The sequence below is a fragment of the Diadema antillarum genome, unplaced genomic scaffold, assembly GCF_040938485.1.
Source record: "Diadema antillarum isolate AM-2024a unplaced genomic scaffold, OU_Dant_1.0 seq00003224_RagTag, whole genome shotgun sequence".
Taxonomy (NCBI): domain Eukaryota; kingdom Metazoa; phylum Echinodermata; class Echinoidea; order Diadematoida; family Diadematidae; genus Diadema; species Diadema antillarum.
The window spans coordinates 216,940-235,474 of NW_027273809.1; the positions used below are offsets into that span (position 1 = coordinate 216,940).

Sequence of the window (18,535 nt, forward strand, 5' to 3'; positions counted from 1 at the left end):
CTGGTAGACATTGGTGAGCAACATTAAGTCTTGAAGCCTTGTGAAGCCGCTCTTGCGAGTTCTGTCAAGTGTCTGTATTAATGTACCTATAGATGCGATAACCTCCGCAGATGGGTAGGATTAAAAGAGAGTTAATCACAAACAGTGATGAGCGTGCAATTTGGTTCTGTCGCAAATCTAATCTTCCATTAGCCGTATGAAAATATAAGTGTATAAAGTTATGTATTATGGCATGACAAGTAGTGAGGCCCTTTTAGTGAGGGCCAGCAAAGCGAGAGCGTCGTAATTTAGAATGTAAGGACTACGCAGTATCATTAAATTTCGAAGCTTCGTGAAGCCGCTCTTGCGAGTTCTGTGTTAATGTACCCATAACCGCGATAACCTCCGCAGGTGGGCATAGGATTAAAAGAGAATCAAAAACAAACAGTGAATGTGTATTGCATAATAAATACGAATGTAGAATATTTCAAAACAGACAGACAGACAGACAGACACAGACACACACACACACACACACACACACACACACACACACACACACGCACACACCGTAACTGGGTGCAGGCAAAAACAAGAAGAAGACATGAAAAGCAAATTTAACAAGCAGGAAATCTGGGTAAGATACAAGATGAAAAGAGAAGAGAAACGAATTGCTTAATATAATGTATTCATTAGCCACAATAACCTCACACGATTTCCTTTGTGTCAAACTTTTGGTTTCGTTCGCTCTTCCCCTTTCAGATTGAACAGTTTTATTCATTGGTGTCTTAAATACCGTGACATTTACGCTCTTTTCAACGTGACCATATTTTCGTCCTGCTGAGTACAAGAACCATTGTGGTGTGACTGTTTTTTTATTTCTTTATTTGCTAACGTGGCTAATATTTGATAAGATATATCATTGCATCTCAGCACCAGTTCCACTGAATACCGATTATATTGTAAAGTTATACAATTTTACCTTTCAGTTTAACTTGATTCAATATCTGCCAGACAACGAAGAGAAATCTGCTGTAAATACCATTGTAAATAGATATGATATCCTACCGTCCCTCATCATAATGGAGGAAGATGAAACAAAGTTCCCTATTCTACTGATGTTGCTAACAAGCAAAGACTGTCATTTCGAGTCAAGCGAAGTGATCAGATGAAGTTGTATATGTTTCGAAAACAAGTATATCAGAACGCAAGATCTCTCTAAGAGTATAAAGTTCAAACGACCCGGTTCCTTTAATAATAATGAAATGTTGATGAAAATAGGATGACGTGTGACGATGTGTCAGCGAAAAACAGAAATTGAATTATTCTTAATTTGGCCTTAAACGGTCTTGTCTATTGAGGCAAGGTTGGTGAATTTCCCATCTTGCTTAAGCATGATTGTTGTATAAATCGCAGTGTGTGATATATTCATGAAATTAATGATAATGTGAGGTTGAAGAGGATGTTGCTTTGTGGTTAGTGGGGAAAGTACCATATCCCAAGTGAGGGATGGCTTGGAATGGTACAAAGGGACAGGCAAACAAAGAAGGAGAAAGTGAAACTATAGTATCAAATTTTTTTTTTGCATTGAGCAATTGAAATTGACTACTTAGTCTGCAAACGCTAACTCCCACCATTCGGCCTCATGATTTGGGCTCTCGACACAGTTAAGCTACAGAAGTTTGGTGGAGTCACTCTGGGAAAGTAAGTTACATTCCTCCTCATTACCCGTGGGTTTTGTTTCAACGTATCACAATGCTGTCCGTCACAAGAGATGGGATTAGCATTGTTCTTCTTAATCCAAGTCACTTGTATTCCTAGAGACGTATCTAGTGACGACGAAGACTAGAATAGAGTTGGAGACAGTCGAAGATATGCTCCAACTTAACTGCGAGGCACTATATGGCTTTAGCTCAATTGTAGAATCGGTGCCCTATAGGCAGGATGTGACGGATACAAATCAACAAGCTGGTTATTTTTTTTTTTCGGCTTGGTCTATTATAAATACAACTGAATAAAAATGACCTTAAACTTACGTAGAATTACAGCAAAAGCATTTATTTAATACAGTGGTCAACGTAAATTCAAAGTATTAAAGGTTTCATTGAGATATGGTCTACATGCTACTTTTTCATCAGAATGACATGTTGTTGATATCAAACTAATTTTGATTATCAAAAAAAAAAAAAAAAGATTCGTGATTATCACCAGACCTTACGAGATTTGCGAGGGCTGGAATCATTCGATAGTGGCAGTACTGCTGCAAAATGTGTAGAGTCTGCGATTCTGCCACCCTGATGTGTGATTAAGTAGGTCTAGTCTTGAGTTCCACTTTTTTGGTCGCCCACTATACTTGTTCTGTCCTTGACATCACGATTTTGTATCAAAAATTCGCAACAGAATCATCTCAGTGAATATTATTTGATATACTATACATTTTCCCAGCCAATTTTGTAAAATAATCAACCATTTTCGTTTCATGTGCATACACATTTCTGTGTTTCAAGCAGCTGAGTGACTTTAGTCGAATGATTTCATGTTTAGTGCTTTTAAATTCGTCTTTTATAGGCAACCGTGTTAAAACTTACAAATTTCAAATTCGGATGTAAACATTCAGTTGTAAGCATTACATTGTTCATGTGATCTTTAGTTTCATCATGATCAACGTATCGTGTTAGTCATCTTAATTTTGCATCTTTATTTTCATTATGATCATCATGTTGTTTTAGTGATCTTCATTTTACTTTGGCGTTGGCGTGCCAAGCACCTCGCCATGTATAGGCCTGGGTATGCCGGTACCATCGGTCACATTTCTCTTGGGTGATGGCAGCGGCGTTGTTGTGTCTAACTCATAGATGGATGAATATCGACTTTTAATAGAACTATTTGGATCACACATGATGATGAAAGTACAGATGCTATACTTGAAGATCCTAAAAATAATGTAATGACCGTGATGAAGAGAATGACTTACATCGAAGATCACAAAGTATTGATAAAAAGAAAGAAAGTTTGTTTTTTACGAAGGTGAATGCTCAGTTGTGAGAATCGATCGCTCAAAAACGAAATTGAAAGTGTTTCGAAATGCATTCCCCGTCCATCGCACTAATTTGAATGCATATACTGTATTTATTTGGAAATTCATGATTAAAAATGCATGATTGATACGCATGAATTTGAAGGCTTATAACAAAACGAAAATGGATAATTTTACGAAATGTCGAGTTCATCGGATCTTACAGAAATTGTAGCGCCTCACATGGACCCTTACGAGGACCACTAATCCTCATGATTCAGATCAGTAACACCAGAAATGCCACTGATTTAATTTTCTTCATCTCTGTATGTTCGATACACAGTCAACAGACCTTCTCCTCTGCATGTTCTGATCATGATTTACTCTCATTACGTGGTAAAGTAGTACGATTTATCTAATGTGATTGAGTGGTTCCATACCAATAGACTGTCTATTGATATCGACAACTGAGTAATCGTCTATAAGATCTGCCGAACTTATTGTTAATAATTTTAATCTTCCATGTGCTACTGCAACAAAGTTTTTATGGAATACGTTTTGATTCAAGGTTATCGTGGAAATACCACATAAACGAGGTTCAAAGGAGAATTTCAAAGCATTATTTTAAGTAAACTCTCACAAATTTTGCCGTGAAATATCTGACGGATTTTAGATCGCATTCTAATTTTTCCATTTCTATTGCATTGTAACTTGGTACGGGCAAATACATCCGCAACAAAATTAAATACGAATCTATACCAATCCAAATCAAAGCAATTCGAATTGCTACAAGAGCGCATCCGCGATTTCATGTTAACCCGTTCCATCATGAACTGAAGCTTCTTAATCTTACTGAGCTTATTCAGTATCAACTGGGTATCTGTATTAATTATTGGAACGACGGCCTTCTGCTAATTTTCCAATGTAGATTATTCGCACTATTTTTCATTATCAATACCGTACCAGTTTGTACCCGTTCGTCTTTATCTTCTCGCCTGCATAATATTACGTCACAGGATAGCTCCTTTATTATGCCAACATAATGTCAGATTCACTGGCCCGAAAATTTGGAGTGACTTTCTACTTCTCATAAATAAACAATTTCAAAACAAAGTTTAAGAAACATCTTCTATCACAACCACTGTTTGCTATTTCCTATGACAATTTTTTTTGGTCTCCTGTATGGATATATTTTATTTTCTTCTTGTCACTCTATTATAGTTGTATGCATTGTTTTCTTGCCTAATAGCTGCTTTCCACCCTCATTTCCTCTTACATTTTCATGCACGTCTTCCTGGTTATGTTTATATAAGTTCATATTCATGTCACCGGAAATGTAAACGTGTCTGTCCCTGTTCCTATGTCAGTTTCTGTATCTTCATCTCCATTATTTCATTTTATTACCGCATATATCTATTATATGTTGCGGGCACACTCGCCAAAAATTTGCTACTTTTAGAGATTAGCCCGAGGCATATTCAAAATTATCGCATTGTTATCTATACTTATAGTTGCATCCTGGAGACAGATACCATTCAACTTCCTCCTGAAAAGAAAAATTGTATCTCTTGAGCTTGCAGTGTTGACCTGACGATTACAGAGCACTATGATGACGTTTTATCAAATGATGGTCTGACATTAAATTGTGACACAGGGCTGCAGCTATATAGTGTTCTACGCACCCCATCACAAGGCAATAGAAATGGAAGACGCCACCAAAACAGGAGGCGATGAGGAAACCAACAGCGGCAGTAAATCCGGCCAGGCTGTGACAACTCAACCCAAGAGAAGTTCAAATTCTCAGGTATGATCTGCTATGAGTATTGTTTCTCTCATCCCTTCCGACCTTCCTGATACTTTGGACAATCTAGTATTATGGTTAGCACTTGTTTCTTTCAGCAAGTCATCAACATAATAGTAAATAATGCTCCCCTTTGCCTCACAACAACAAAACAAAAAGAGCGATAAGGGATTAAGATCGACTATAAAACTTAATGAACCATACCCATCTTAAATCATCTTACAGATGCCGTTCGGCATTTACTAATGTAATTACTAAAGTAAATTTTACCAGAGAACTTCATTAATCACCTTCCACGTACTCTTGGGATCATTTTTGTAGGGATCAAACTGCCTCGATCGTGAAATAGCTCTTCTTAGCAAATCTCAAAGAAGTTGTAAGAATATTGCGATAACGAACATGTATGCTCTTCTTATTTTCATTTGGATTCCACTTATATTTAGTAATTCATTTTTACGATTGTTAGACTTAAAGAGAGATTTGGTGATCCAAGGCATTCTTGGTGCTGTTTTATAAGTAGATCGAATGGACTGCCGTAAAGGAATAGTTTCATCATATTGTATAATAAATACTTCAAAAAATTATTAAAAGCAGTTTTTACATCATCATCAATAGCAAAAACTTCTTCCCAGTTAGCAGTCAATAATCTCTCCCTGAGTCTATCGATTATGTTCAGAAAAATCACGGAATGTAAATGTTAGAGCCTTCAAACAACTGTTTTTCACAAAAGGAAACTTGGCATATATCGGAAAATGATAAGATATATGAGATTCTATTACACCGGATGATACAGACGAAATATCGTTAGGAAATATTTTGTCTATCAACGTGTATGATGTATCAGTCACACGGGTAGGTTTTCTGATTAATGGTATAAGATATTTTGATAACATCAAATCTAAAAATTCTTGACAATGGACATTATCGATGTAATGAAGCAAATTCAAATTGAAGTCCCCCATAATGAAAATAGTCTTTTGATTAGGAAACGTACTAACAACAAATAGGAAAATGTTTCAAGGAAAAATCCTGGAAATTGGAACACGGTGGCTTATAAATTTCACCAACCACAATATTCTTTCGTTTCGGCCTTTCGTTTTCAATAACAATACTTTCCAAACTATCACACATTTTAACTAAATCTTTCAGTATTTTAACTCTCATGTTATCTGTGACAAAAAAAATCCCCTACGCCATCTCCTCTCCTACTCAGTCTATTATTTGAATAAAAGGCATATCCGGGAATAGAAAAAAAAAAATGAGGACGCAAGGCTGTTTATCCAAGTCTCTGAGACACCAATGACGGAACAATCAGATTTCACCTAATTTAAAAATATTTTCAACTGATCAATTTTCTCATTAAGACTTCTTGAATTATACTGCAAAAGAAGAAGTTGGCCAACAGAATCCTTTTGCGCTATTTGAATCATTTCATTCACGGAATGATAGTTATTGGTGATGTTATAAACTAACCTATCATTGTGATCAAAATCAAATTGCAGCTCTGGTGTGGCCGTGCAAAGTGACTGTAAAAACTCAGAGGTGTCAGCACATTCTGTAGTCTCAGTCACGAATACAGAGTTTATATTAGCGTCATCTGCCATTGTGAATTAGGTTACAACTAGTGGGAGAGAAAGAGTTACCAGTAAATAAACGGAGAGACAAACGAGGCATGGTTTCCACTCATGTAACATACGCAAGAAATAGCCTACCGGTTGAAAGGATTCGATGTATATGTAAAATATTGACATTGAGAATACAAGAAGTGCATGACATTACTACTAAAAAAGGTACAATTTGACATAGTTTGCCATAAACGAAAACACCGTTTGAATAACGATTGGGAGATTTCGTTGCCGAGTAGCATATATAGACTCTGTTTTTTTTTTAAAGCCCCTACCGTGGGAGGGGGGTATCCTCCTCCCACACCCTCCCCCTGCTCGGTCGCTTCGCTCCCTCGCCGAGGATCTCACACCGTCACATATAAATGTACCCCCCCCCCCCCATGTTATAATCATAGTACTTCGCACTAATTTTTTTTCACTGCTTAATTTCCTACAAATTTTCTTTTAAATGCTCTATAAACGCGACTTTTGTACTCTGTTCTTACAAACAGTCCCTACCGTGGGAGGGGGGTACCCCCCTCCCACACCCTCCCCCACCCTCCCCCGCTCGGTCGCTTCGCTCCCTCGCCGAGGATCTTGAGTTACACCGTCACATTTAATGTACCTCCGTATGTTATAATCACAGCCCTTCGCACTAAAAAAATTCCACTATGTGTAAATTCCTAGCATTTTTCTTTTAAATGCTCTAGAAATGCAACTTTTGTACTCTGTTTTTTACAAAAAGTCCCTACCGTGGTACCCCCGCTGGGTTGCTTCGCTCCCTCGCCGAGGATTTCACACCGTCACATAATGTGCCCCCGTCGAGATTTTGTCCTCCCCCCCCCCCTAAAAAAAAAAAAAAAAAAAAAAGTGTTCCGGCGCGCTTGCACACTACGCATTTGCTGTATGTAAGTTTTTTAAAACTAATTCAATGTAATTTGTGCACATTATTTTCTGGGAATGGAATGTTACACAATCCATAATTATGTTGACCGACCAACCCTGAAATTATTCTACCGGGCCCTCATCCAGAGTAGGCCTACTTACCTACAATTTCATATGCTACTACAGAAATACATGTACAACGCAAAAAGAACCAAAATCGCACTGACCACATAAGCGGGTGGGGCAAAGTGTATTACAGGCAGGGGACTTTTTTGGGCGAAGTCAAAAGTCAAAAAGATTATGCACATATTATGGGTATAATCTCTCCGGGATCAGATTGCGCGCACCTCGCATCATTGTACACGTTTCCGCCAGCCATTCATTCCAAATTTCATCCACATGTGCAATCGCCATGCCTTTAGGGAATTCCATGTCTGTGAATGAATAATGGAGATTTGTTTGTTTGATTTTTTTTATTGTGTTGTGACGCTGTTACATCATGTACTTTATAGAATGTTATAAGGTGTTAATTAAGATGTATACAGATGATATATGAAGATGAAGATGTTGATATAAAGAAGAGGAGGATTTTTCTGAACGTTGAGTCTTCAATGATGACCTTATCATTATCATGGATTTCTTTAAACTACCCAATTAAGTAAAATATACGTGACATGCACTGTGAATATCATGATCATTATCTTTATTTTCTGCAACAACCAAAGTAAAGATTTTTGTTTGTCAGAATGTAGCGTGTTGTGCGTATGACACATGCCATTCTTTGAACAATTGTTATTTGTGTATTTCTCCTAATATATGTGGTGGACGGAACATTTCCACATTCGTATTTGTATACAATAAAACATTAAATTCAATTCCATTCAATTCAGTTCAGTTCAGTTCAGTTCAATCATGCATCACGTCCAAATTTAATAAGACATTATTCAATGTTTTGCTCTGTTTCTATTTTCTATATATTTGTAATGATTGGTAAAAGGAGAGCATGAAAGTGAAAACCCTGAGCAAAACGTCATTATCTGAAGGTCATTTTCACTGTATGCGTATTTCCATTCATGAAACAGGTGTGAAATTTGTTTTCCTGTATACTATTTATAAGTACCATCCAATAATTACTCATTCTTGCTTTCTTTTTATTCTTCTTCTTTCGTCCGCTAATGAAAAAGGAGCGGGCTGGGAGCAGCAACGCTGGCAGCCAGGATAACTATCCTATTGTGACAAGGAAGCCTGCATACTGTAACGGATCCTGCTGTGGCAAGGCTCTGGTCACTGCTAAAGCCGGAACTGGGTCGGTGAAGAAGGAAATTAACCCCGATGCTTCCATGGAGTGTGTTGGTCCCATCGTGGGGTGTGACCTGTCTCTTGTAAAAGACGAATGCGCACTTGCCTTGGGCTGCAAAACGCAGGTCTGCGCCGCAAACTTCGTCTTCAATATTCTGGCTGTCACACTCGGGTTGGCGTTTAACACGAGGTGCGTTTATACCGAGGATGAAGTCGAGGTACAAGTGATGGGAACTGGATCGATTCATCGTCTGGGATGGCTGTATGCCTTCTGGGATCCAAATTCGGCATTCATGACAAGGAAAAGGCGAAGAAGAAAAAGCAAAAGAAGAAGGCAGAACAGAAGAAGGGGGCAAATCAGAGGAAGAAGGCAAATCAGAGGAAGAAAGCATGGGAGGGGAAGAGGATGAAGAGGGAGGGGAAGAGGAGGACGGAGGAGAAGGGGCAGAAGGGGAAGGGGCGGAAGGGGAAGGGGCAGAAGAGGGAGGGGCGGAAGAGGAAGAGGCAGAAAAGGAAGAGGAAGAGGAAGAGGCGGAAGAAGAGGCGGAAGAGGATGAATAAGAAGATAACGATAAGAGCGAAGACAATGGAGTAGAAAAGGGAGACACAGTGGAAGTCAAGAACAGGTAAATGCTGCTCTAAGTGTTATGGAAAATTAGTTATCTCTAATTAGTACCAGCATATGCACAGATCCGTTACTTCGTTTGATATTGTATAGCACTGTAGTAATTCAACCTGTAGGTATTTTTTCTTTGGCGACTTAGCGCAAACCAAATGTCGTCGAATGGATGAAACATGAAAATATGTTAATAAATTGTTAAGCTTGTTTCACATTCGGCTTGAAGATGTCTAAGGCTAGTTTTGAGCTCAAACTGTTGCAATCCAGACAGTAAAGAGATGGAAGTTACATTTGTTTTTGTTTCCATATCAGAAAACTTGTGTGAATTTTTAATTCATTGTGTGTTTTGGATGGGTTTTTACTTCGATGGAAACTATGGAATTATTTTTAGTATAGGAGTACATGGAATACATAATGTAAATACAAAGGACGGTTACAACTCATTACATCATGTGGCTGCTTAGAATATTTACAAGTGACAATGATGATACTATAAGAAGTCAGAGCTGAAACCAGCTTTCAGGACTAGATATTCTAGCTTTTTTGTTTTTGTCAATGCAACTTCGTTTCAGATAGCAGGCTTTTAAATGCACTGTGTAATAAGCACGATGCCGGCGTTGCTATCCGCATTATACTCATAGTTGTAGTTTAAAGCATTCTGCGTGTCATTTGCTGCTTCTCTTACAAAGATTGTTGGTGTGAAAATGACAGAAAGGTTTGCTAATTTCTCCTTTCGGCTGTTCCGTGGAGTGAGTCTCGTAAAGAGATGAAAATAAACTGTTTTGCTCAAAGTTGCTTATACAATTAAAGATGCTTGAAGTTATAATCTAAAAATGTGTGGATGATAATGTACCTATAAGATGGTTTAAAATCATACATAAGCTTTTACTTTGTTTGTCAGCGCTGCTTCCAAACTTGAAAAATAAACCATAACTTTACACTTTTCTCCAAGCAGTAACAGATTGGTAGATTCTGAGCATAGGTTTCACAGATTTGACCCCCTTTGCTATGACGAAAAAATATTTTTTTTTTTTTGGCTCGTCGTTGTAATGCAAAACGTTGTAGTGAATACTAGCGTTTGTGATAAATTATAATAATGTCTGTTGATGAGCCTGTCGTAGAATAGCCAGCTCTTTTGACTATTCTGTGTGCGACAAAACATGACAAAAATGCAAACGTGTATTGAATGGGTCCCACGAACTCGATACCCACGGAGTATACGACCCATGATTTAGACATTAAAAAAAAAGGTCCATGAGTCATTACACCACGAGTCATACAGTCCACTTGATAGAAATTATAAGTAAAACAGGCCCACTAGCTAAACACTAAGTAGAACAGGCACATGAGAAAGACACTAGGCAAATAAGGTCCAATAGCTCGACACTTTACATTATAGGACCCGCAACGTAATATGGGGCTCGTGTGCCTTATTTGCGCTATATACCGTCTAGCTCATGGACCGTACAGCTCTTGGACCTATTTAGTTGATGTCGAGCTCTTCGGCCTCGTTAGTGTCTAGCTCGTGGGCTGTATGACTCGTGGGCTGTGTGATTAGTGGGTTGGAGCTCGTGACTTGCACCCGTTTTGAAAAACATACACTCGATACAGTTTCTGAGCCTCAGAGGACTATACATGTACTATGGATTGTGAGATGGTGCATACTACACGAGTCGTGTGTTGACTGCATGTGTGAATGTGTGCGGTGATTACTGTTTACTGCATCAGGGATTGTGAACTTATTAAAGTGGGCATACACGTGTATTTGCTAGATCATGAATTTCTTGGCGGATGAGCGGCAGTGATATCTGCTTAGAGGTTATTCATATTGATTAAATACTTCCGTCGAAGTGCTTTTAGTACAACTGTAGTAACACTGATCAATGCAGCGTTTATTCAGGTGCGTTATTCTGTAGGGCAATTTGTCCATTATGTCTTCGTAGATCCCAGCTTTAATGAATATGTATATATATATATATATATATATATATATATATATGCGTGTGTGTGTGCGTGTGTGTTTGTGTATGCATATATATATGTATATACATATGTATATCAATATATTTTTTTATGTATAGATTATTCATATTTCACTTCAATCTGTCAAACATCAACTGAATATGAAACACATGAACATTACGTATATGCCACCTGAATATACATTTACATACAGACAAAATGCATGTCGGGTGTATCAACCCTTTCTGTGCTAGTGAGTCAAATGTGCACAAATTTCACACATAAACCTATGGACAGGTAATTAATATGCCACGCAGCGGGTTAGGGAAAGTGGGGTAAAACGGACCTTGAGGGCAAGACGAATTCCCCCATTATCTCCATAATCGTCTGGACTGCATCAGTACTGCTGTGATAAAAGTTAAAGAATTGAAATTCACGAAAGGCAAGTATCAATTGCAGCATTTGGTTGGTGGATTTTTTTTTTTTTTGTTGGACTGCTTATGTTCTTTTTAGTTACTCATGTTTGAATTAATCCACGCAAAATGTATGTATACCTTGAACTGGGACCTTTGCCTTAAAATGAAATTTTCCCTTTGTTCTGACAAACTGCCATGGAAGCAACGGCTCGTATTATTCCACTTTCATACACACACACACACACACACCCTCATACACGCACAAGTATTTTTTTTATTGTCAATCTTTAATTTTGTTCCTTTTCATATAAACAATAAAATACAAATTAGTTAATTGCAAAATACAAATCTCATTATGACAACACAAATTCCACATTGTCAATATTACGAATGAAAAAGAAAGAATTTTGTACATTAAAAAAAAATCATAAAGAACAGGCAAACACATCAGACAGAAGGGAACAAGGCACCTTCCCCCTCCCCCCATCCAACCCCATGTCCGGTGAACCCGATCACATTCTCACTCACTCAAATACTTGAATCACAAAGTTACAGTGCTGATACTGCCAGCGAAGCATTAGTTATGGGTGTGTATACAGGTATAGGAAGGTAGAAAAAAAAAACATACAACCAACAGCAAAAACCCAAACAGTTACATCCCACACACTGCCGAACAGAATCATAAGAATTAAGTTTAAAAAAAATCACAATACTACATTTACATTCCCTAAATATTTAACTCTGCCCATTTCAATAAGAGTAACCCTCAAGTTTTAGTCGCTAATTCCTTTTCCTGATCTTTATAATCTGTAATCATCATTAAAAGTTCATTCGTTGAAGGAAGCACTCCTTTTGATCTGGAAATATATATGATATATTTTAGAATGAAAATAATGGAATTACACATTTTGATTCTTTTAGAGCTTCGTTGAATCCACATAGAAATAAAATTCAAGTTACTGATATCTATTTCCCTCAAATCTAATTTATTATTACTTGCCAATTTCTTTGAACTTGTTCACAAAACAGAAATATATGTGGATACGTCTCTTCCTTCTTTTTACAAAAAGAACATAATTTATCAGAAACAAATCCAAATCTATAGAGGCGCTCTTTGATGTATAAGGCACCATGTAGTAACTTATAAATTCCCTTAACTTAAACCAAATTATTGTCCGTCTTATTCTCAAAAATATTTCCTTAATTTTTTCCCTACCAAAATTATATTGATTACACCCATCTCGTATTTGTAAATCATAGCAATATAGATATGAAGTTGTCTAATAAATAATCATATATTTTCTTAGAATTTAAGATTAGGCAATGTGCCTACTTTCCACGATTTTTAATCTAATACCAAAATTATGGCCATCAGTCTGCATAATATGGTCTCTCATTTTCCAATCAGTTGGAATAAGATTAGATATAATAATCATTAATTTTCAGGAATCTTTTACTTTCGACACCATAATTCCTTAAATAAAAACATGATTTCATATCTATTTCATCCACTATATCATCTATTTGAACAACCCCTTTCTTTAATAAATCCTCATCAAATATCATTATATTTCTTTTACAAATATGTCTTTTATTTATAAAAATACGGTTTGCAACTGATTGACAGGTTGCCCTACATCGACGTAAATAAATACTGAATTGATCAGCGTTTTAGTAGTAGCCATGATAAAAATCATGGGCGTACATACTCGAGCAGGATTCGAACCTACGACAATCGACGTACATCTACGTAAATAAACACTGAATTGATTTTAGTAGAGCAATTTGTCAATCAGTTGCAATGAAAAAACACCTCGACGGAAGAATTTCATGAATTTGAATAATTACGCAGTACCCGTTGCATGCTATAAGGATTAGAACCAACACTTGCTGACGGGCGAAAGCTCGGTGGTCTAGTGGAGATGACGCCTGTCCGGTGATCAGGAGGTCGTAGGTTCGAATCCTACTCGAGTATGTACGCCCATGATTTTTATCCTGGCTACTACTAAAACACTGATCAATTCAGTGTTTATTTACGTCGATTTACGTCGCTGTAGGGCAATTTGTCAATCAGTTGCAATGAAAAACATCTCGACGGAAGAATTTCATGAATTTGAAAAATAAGGTTATTCTTATTTTCTTCAAAATGTCTTCATTTATCCATTTCTTGCCACACATTCAACATTTCCTTGTAAAAAGGAGCCAGAATTTTCAAATTCATTTTATCAAAGTCATAATCACATTAGGAATATACACCTCTCCCCAAATTTCCTGCCGAAATAATCAAATGAAATCTTCCATCCTGAATAGTTTTCTTCATAAAGTAGACGCTTAAGCCACATAAGACTTTGAGCTTTAATAAGTGTTTCATAATTTCTTATTCGCATCCCTCCGAACTCATAATCCTGATAAAAAAACCTTCCTCTTTATTCTGTCTTTTCCATTTCACCCCATATAAAAACAAATGATACGCGTTCCACCTCCTCTAAAATAGATTTTGGAACAGTAATGAGAGAGGAAACATGATTAAATACAGATAAAACATAAGTCTTTAACCTTTGTTTCCACCACCCCACAAGTCTTTTTATTTTACTTAATATCTCTTTATAATTCAAGTCATCTTTCCGTTTCAAATTTCGTGTAAAATATATTCCTAATATTTTCATTTCTTCTACTAAATTCCCAAAGAACTGAATTCCAAACTTATCAGTTTCTTTATACAATATATATATATGTATATATATATATATATATATATATATATATATATATATATATATATACACACACACACACACACACACACACACACACAATATATATATATATACACAATATCCAATACGTCATATTACGGGGGCAGATCTTTTGCAGTTGCTGGACCTAATCTTTGGAACAATCTCCCACAAAACATTCGACGTGCACCCAATTTTGCAAATTTCAAATCCAGTCTTAAAACTCACCTTTTCCGTCTTCCTTGATTAAGATAAGCATTCATTACCCCTTTTGTTAATTATTGTATTATTATGCTGATTGTTACATTTGTTAGTCATTTGTTTGTATGTTGTATCTGAATTGTACAGTGCATAGAGAAGCATGTGCTTATTATGCGCTTTATAAATTTATTATTATTATCATTATATCCACACTTGACAGCTGCTCAACGCGACTGGTACACGAATATCTCGAATACGGTCAGAACTAGCAGGAACTAGTGACTGAAACATTAATTTGCAACCACCAAGACTATTAAAATCATAATTATAGGGTATACCCTAGGGAAAAACAAAACAAAACAAAAAACCAAGTTTACAGCTGGGGTGATTGTGGCATATACATGGACACGGGGAAGGTCTAAAAGCTACCAGCGATGGGGTTTAAAATGTAATTATAATAGATGTGGACACATGTAAACAATTATGAAATGGGACTATTAAATTTTGTGTAATATCCTTACGGTGAGGGAATAAAGGTAAAACCGGATAGAAAATTGGACAGAAATGGAATTCATAAAAATATGATTGAAATCGGCTGATTGAATGGAACTTCAAAGATTAAAGAGAAAAGAAATAGGCGGCCTACATAAGATATGCTTAAAATTAAACGATTAAATGAAACTTTGAAATGAGGAGGAAACAATATAATCAAATTGTTTAACAGTGAAAAGGGAGAATTTGGCATGTAGAAATGTACATACAACTGCTGAACTTGTTATCTTGACTGAATTCAAGTGTTCAACGTGCGAAGTTGTATGCCTATTAGGGGAATTGAAATTATATACTTGGGACAAAATTTAACGTCTATCCAGCAGGTGCGGAATTGATTTCCCTCTTAGCATCGTTACATTGAATGAATTTCTCTCTAAATTGGGAAATAGAATCTAAAATGAATGATATGTAACGAAATTGAATGCTCAAAGAATTAAAATGAAACTTGAGAGTAGACAAAAATCGCTTGAATTTGAACGCCTTCTCATTGATTTGACACCGCTATTGAACATAATTAAAAGACCCAGACTTACGGTCAACATTACTGAATGCTGATTTAAGGCAAACACAACTTTTAAAAATTCATAAATCACAAAATGACATACTGCTCCTGATCTTGAAAACACCTGTTCTCAACGGGTGTAGTAACAAACTAGGCCTGCGCACACTTTACTTCCATTCCAAACTATACCCGTACCCTAATCCCGACATTACCACACGACTTTTATGTATGCACACACTTACACACACACACACACACACACACACACACACATACACACACACACACACAATATGTATATAAAAATGGCTTTCAATCTTGCTGAAGGAATCTCTGTTAGCATGATATTGTATGCCTTCACTCACAATCCATTCATTATTGTTCTATACTCAATTCATCGTGTTGAATGGTATAACGCTCTTGCCATTCATTCCAATACAATGACATTGATGCAAATCATCAGATGCAATTCTCTGAGCATTCTTGCTATATAGCATGAGTAAAGTCCGACTGGAACCTTCTTTTCAAATATAATGATATCCTCTTTAATAGCCTGTCTCAGTTTGTTCCTTCGGGGCTGCGGTGGGCCGAACCACTGGGGAAAACCCCAAGTTAGTTGCATGTTCTAAAATACAGTAATCTCTCCGTTATGTACCCATGCTCCATGCAGCTGAAAAGTTACATGCGCTCCATCGCAGGTGTTAATTGCTTTGTCAAGATACAACACTTCTGTTTAAGGAGCCTCATTCCTCAATATCAATAAACTGTCAATTTTCTGTATTTCGGCAGCAATTATTTAGTGTACAGGGATCAGGATAGGCAAACAAAAACCAGTAAAAATTGCAGTTCTTTGGATGTAAAATGCTGTACATGCACAAAACACGCATTAGCTAATAAAATTCATCCGAAATATTTAACATTAAAGTGCTAAACCTGGCAAGCGGAATTATGCACATATTATATGAGCGTAATTATTGAATGTTGACTTTTATGAGATTCTTACATTTCCTTTTTCAGTCCTAAGGTATTAGTGACAAGATTTAAGATTTGAAGAAAACTGCATGAAAGGATTTGTTCTGTACCGTATTGCTATCAAGTTCTATAAAGGATTTCAAAATTTTCTCTGAAATAGAGTTTAGAATCGTTAGAATCAATAACCTCTTCCTTGGTCTGTATGTCCAAACTCTATGGAAGTTTTGGAGCATGGAACGTAAAAGCCAGAGAAATGCTAGGCATTCATGCTGTAAAACCTTTACCCATAAATTTCCACAAATGGCTAAGAATTCCCCCTACTTGATGTGAATGACAAAAGCCTTTTCAAGGCAAGTTCGTGATCCACTTGTTGGCACTTGTTTGAACGAACGGCGTTCTCCTCAGTTCATAAAATTTGTGTTCACGCTGGATAAACCTGACTGGAAATTTCTTGTTAGGACAGTCTGCCCTGAGGAATCATGAGCTAGAAAGAACGATGTGAACACTATATACATTACCTGATCACAGATCGTAACAAAATGAAATGTTGTGAAAATGAAAATGAGTGAGACATCTTGCAGTCGAATACCCAATTACAGGAGACCTCCGGATGATTTTCAGACTTTTACATTTGAACAACTATAGATTAGTCATACTGAGTACAGAGTATCAGAATTTGTAGTAATTGGCATGAGGAATAAGAATGTTGTCAAAATTTATAATAAATTGCAATAAACCAGGATGATGACATGGCAGTCTCACCATAAGAATGCATGAGTTGGGGCTCAAGGAAGCAGAACAAAAGAAGATGGCATGCATACATTCTACACAGGTGAACTTGTTAAGCAAGTGGTATTGTAATGGAATTACACTGCTACATTTCTGAAATATGTGAGGCTCTACGTCATCCACATTGTTTAGTGTAATTTGTTCAAGATTTTTCAGAGTGTTGGTTTCTCTGCTCAAGGACCACGATAAATTCGACAAATCTATACATGGAGCTGTTGATTTATGTACTACATGATGTGAAATTATGAAAATCATCTGGAATGCCCCTTTAAAGGGTGTGTACAGTTCTGGTCGAGGTGCAGATTTGGCTTTTAACGTTTTGTGAGATATTCAGAAACCACTCTATGAGATGTCAAAGAGCATGCAGTTCTAAGGGGTATCAAAAGTTTATTCGATGAAAATCAGTTTTGAAATGGGTGAGATATCTAAAAACAAAGGTGAAACAAAGAGATACTAATAAAGTTGGGGCATGTCGTCTTTTATTATCAGCACTTTTTTGGATATCTCAGCCATTTGAAAACCAATTTTCATCAAATAAACGTTGAATCCTTCTTAAAATTACATGCTCTTTCATATTTCATAAGAGGCTTTTCATTATCTCACTTAGAAATGTTCAAAACATGAATCCCTACCTCAACTAGTACTGTACAGTCCCTTTAAGGCACACAAAAATCCCTTCGATTTCAAATTTAGTGAAGGTAAGTCGTGATGAAATTGGATGTCACTTCCGAGTGAGATAAAGAAGTGGAAACGTGAATGATTGACACTTTACCCTAACATTATTGTGCTGTCCCGCCGCCGTTACCTGGTAATATATAAACACACTCTCTGGTCTGTGGTGGAAATCTTTTACTGCTGCAGATGAAAAGGTAGACTTGATCTTCTTTCAGATCATAACAAAGATGAATAATTGCCTGACAAGATCATCAATAGAAGGAATGAGATTCTCACTAATACTGATGTTATGTTGCTTTGTATAACCAGCGATTATAGCTATAGCTGCACTAGTGTACGTCAGCTGCAGGGGGAAGAGGGGGGGGGGGGGGGGCTATAGGTTGTGGTAGGGATTCTTCAAGTGCCCAATACCAGCCTAAAATTTTGGTTGCTCCACGTCTGCGTGTGAAACTCTCTACCGATCCAACTTCAGAGTTGTAGCAACCCTGTAACCTTTAAATATGAAATTAAGACCTTTTCTTTTCCAAC

General features: G+C 36.8%; 1 protein-coding gene and 1 non-coding gene across 2 annotated transcripts; both read left to right on the plus strand.

Moving 5' to 3' along the window:
- Window positions 1–1,610: 1,610 nt before the first annotated feature.
- LOC139715290 (uncharacterized) lies at window positions 1,611–8,994 on the plus strand. Its single transcript, XM_071626868.1, has 3 exons — window positions 1,611–1,683; window positions 4,650–4,799; window positions 8,470–8,994. The coding sequence occupies exons 2-3, from the start codon at window positions 4,698–4,700 to the stop codon at window positions 8,992–8,994; spliced, it is 627 nt and encodes a 208-aa protein (XP_071482969.1). The 5' UTR covers window positions 1,611–1,683; window positions 4,650–4,697.
- Window positions 8,995–13,483: 4,489 nt separating this feature from the next.
- On the plus strand, window positions 13,484–13,556 carry Trnat-ggu (transfer RNA threonine (anticodon GGU)). The gene has a single exon. It is a non-coding gene; the product is annotated as a tRNA-Thr (tRNA).
- Window positions 13,557–18,535: the final 4,979 nt, after the last annotated feature.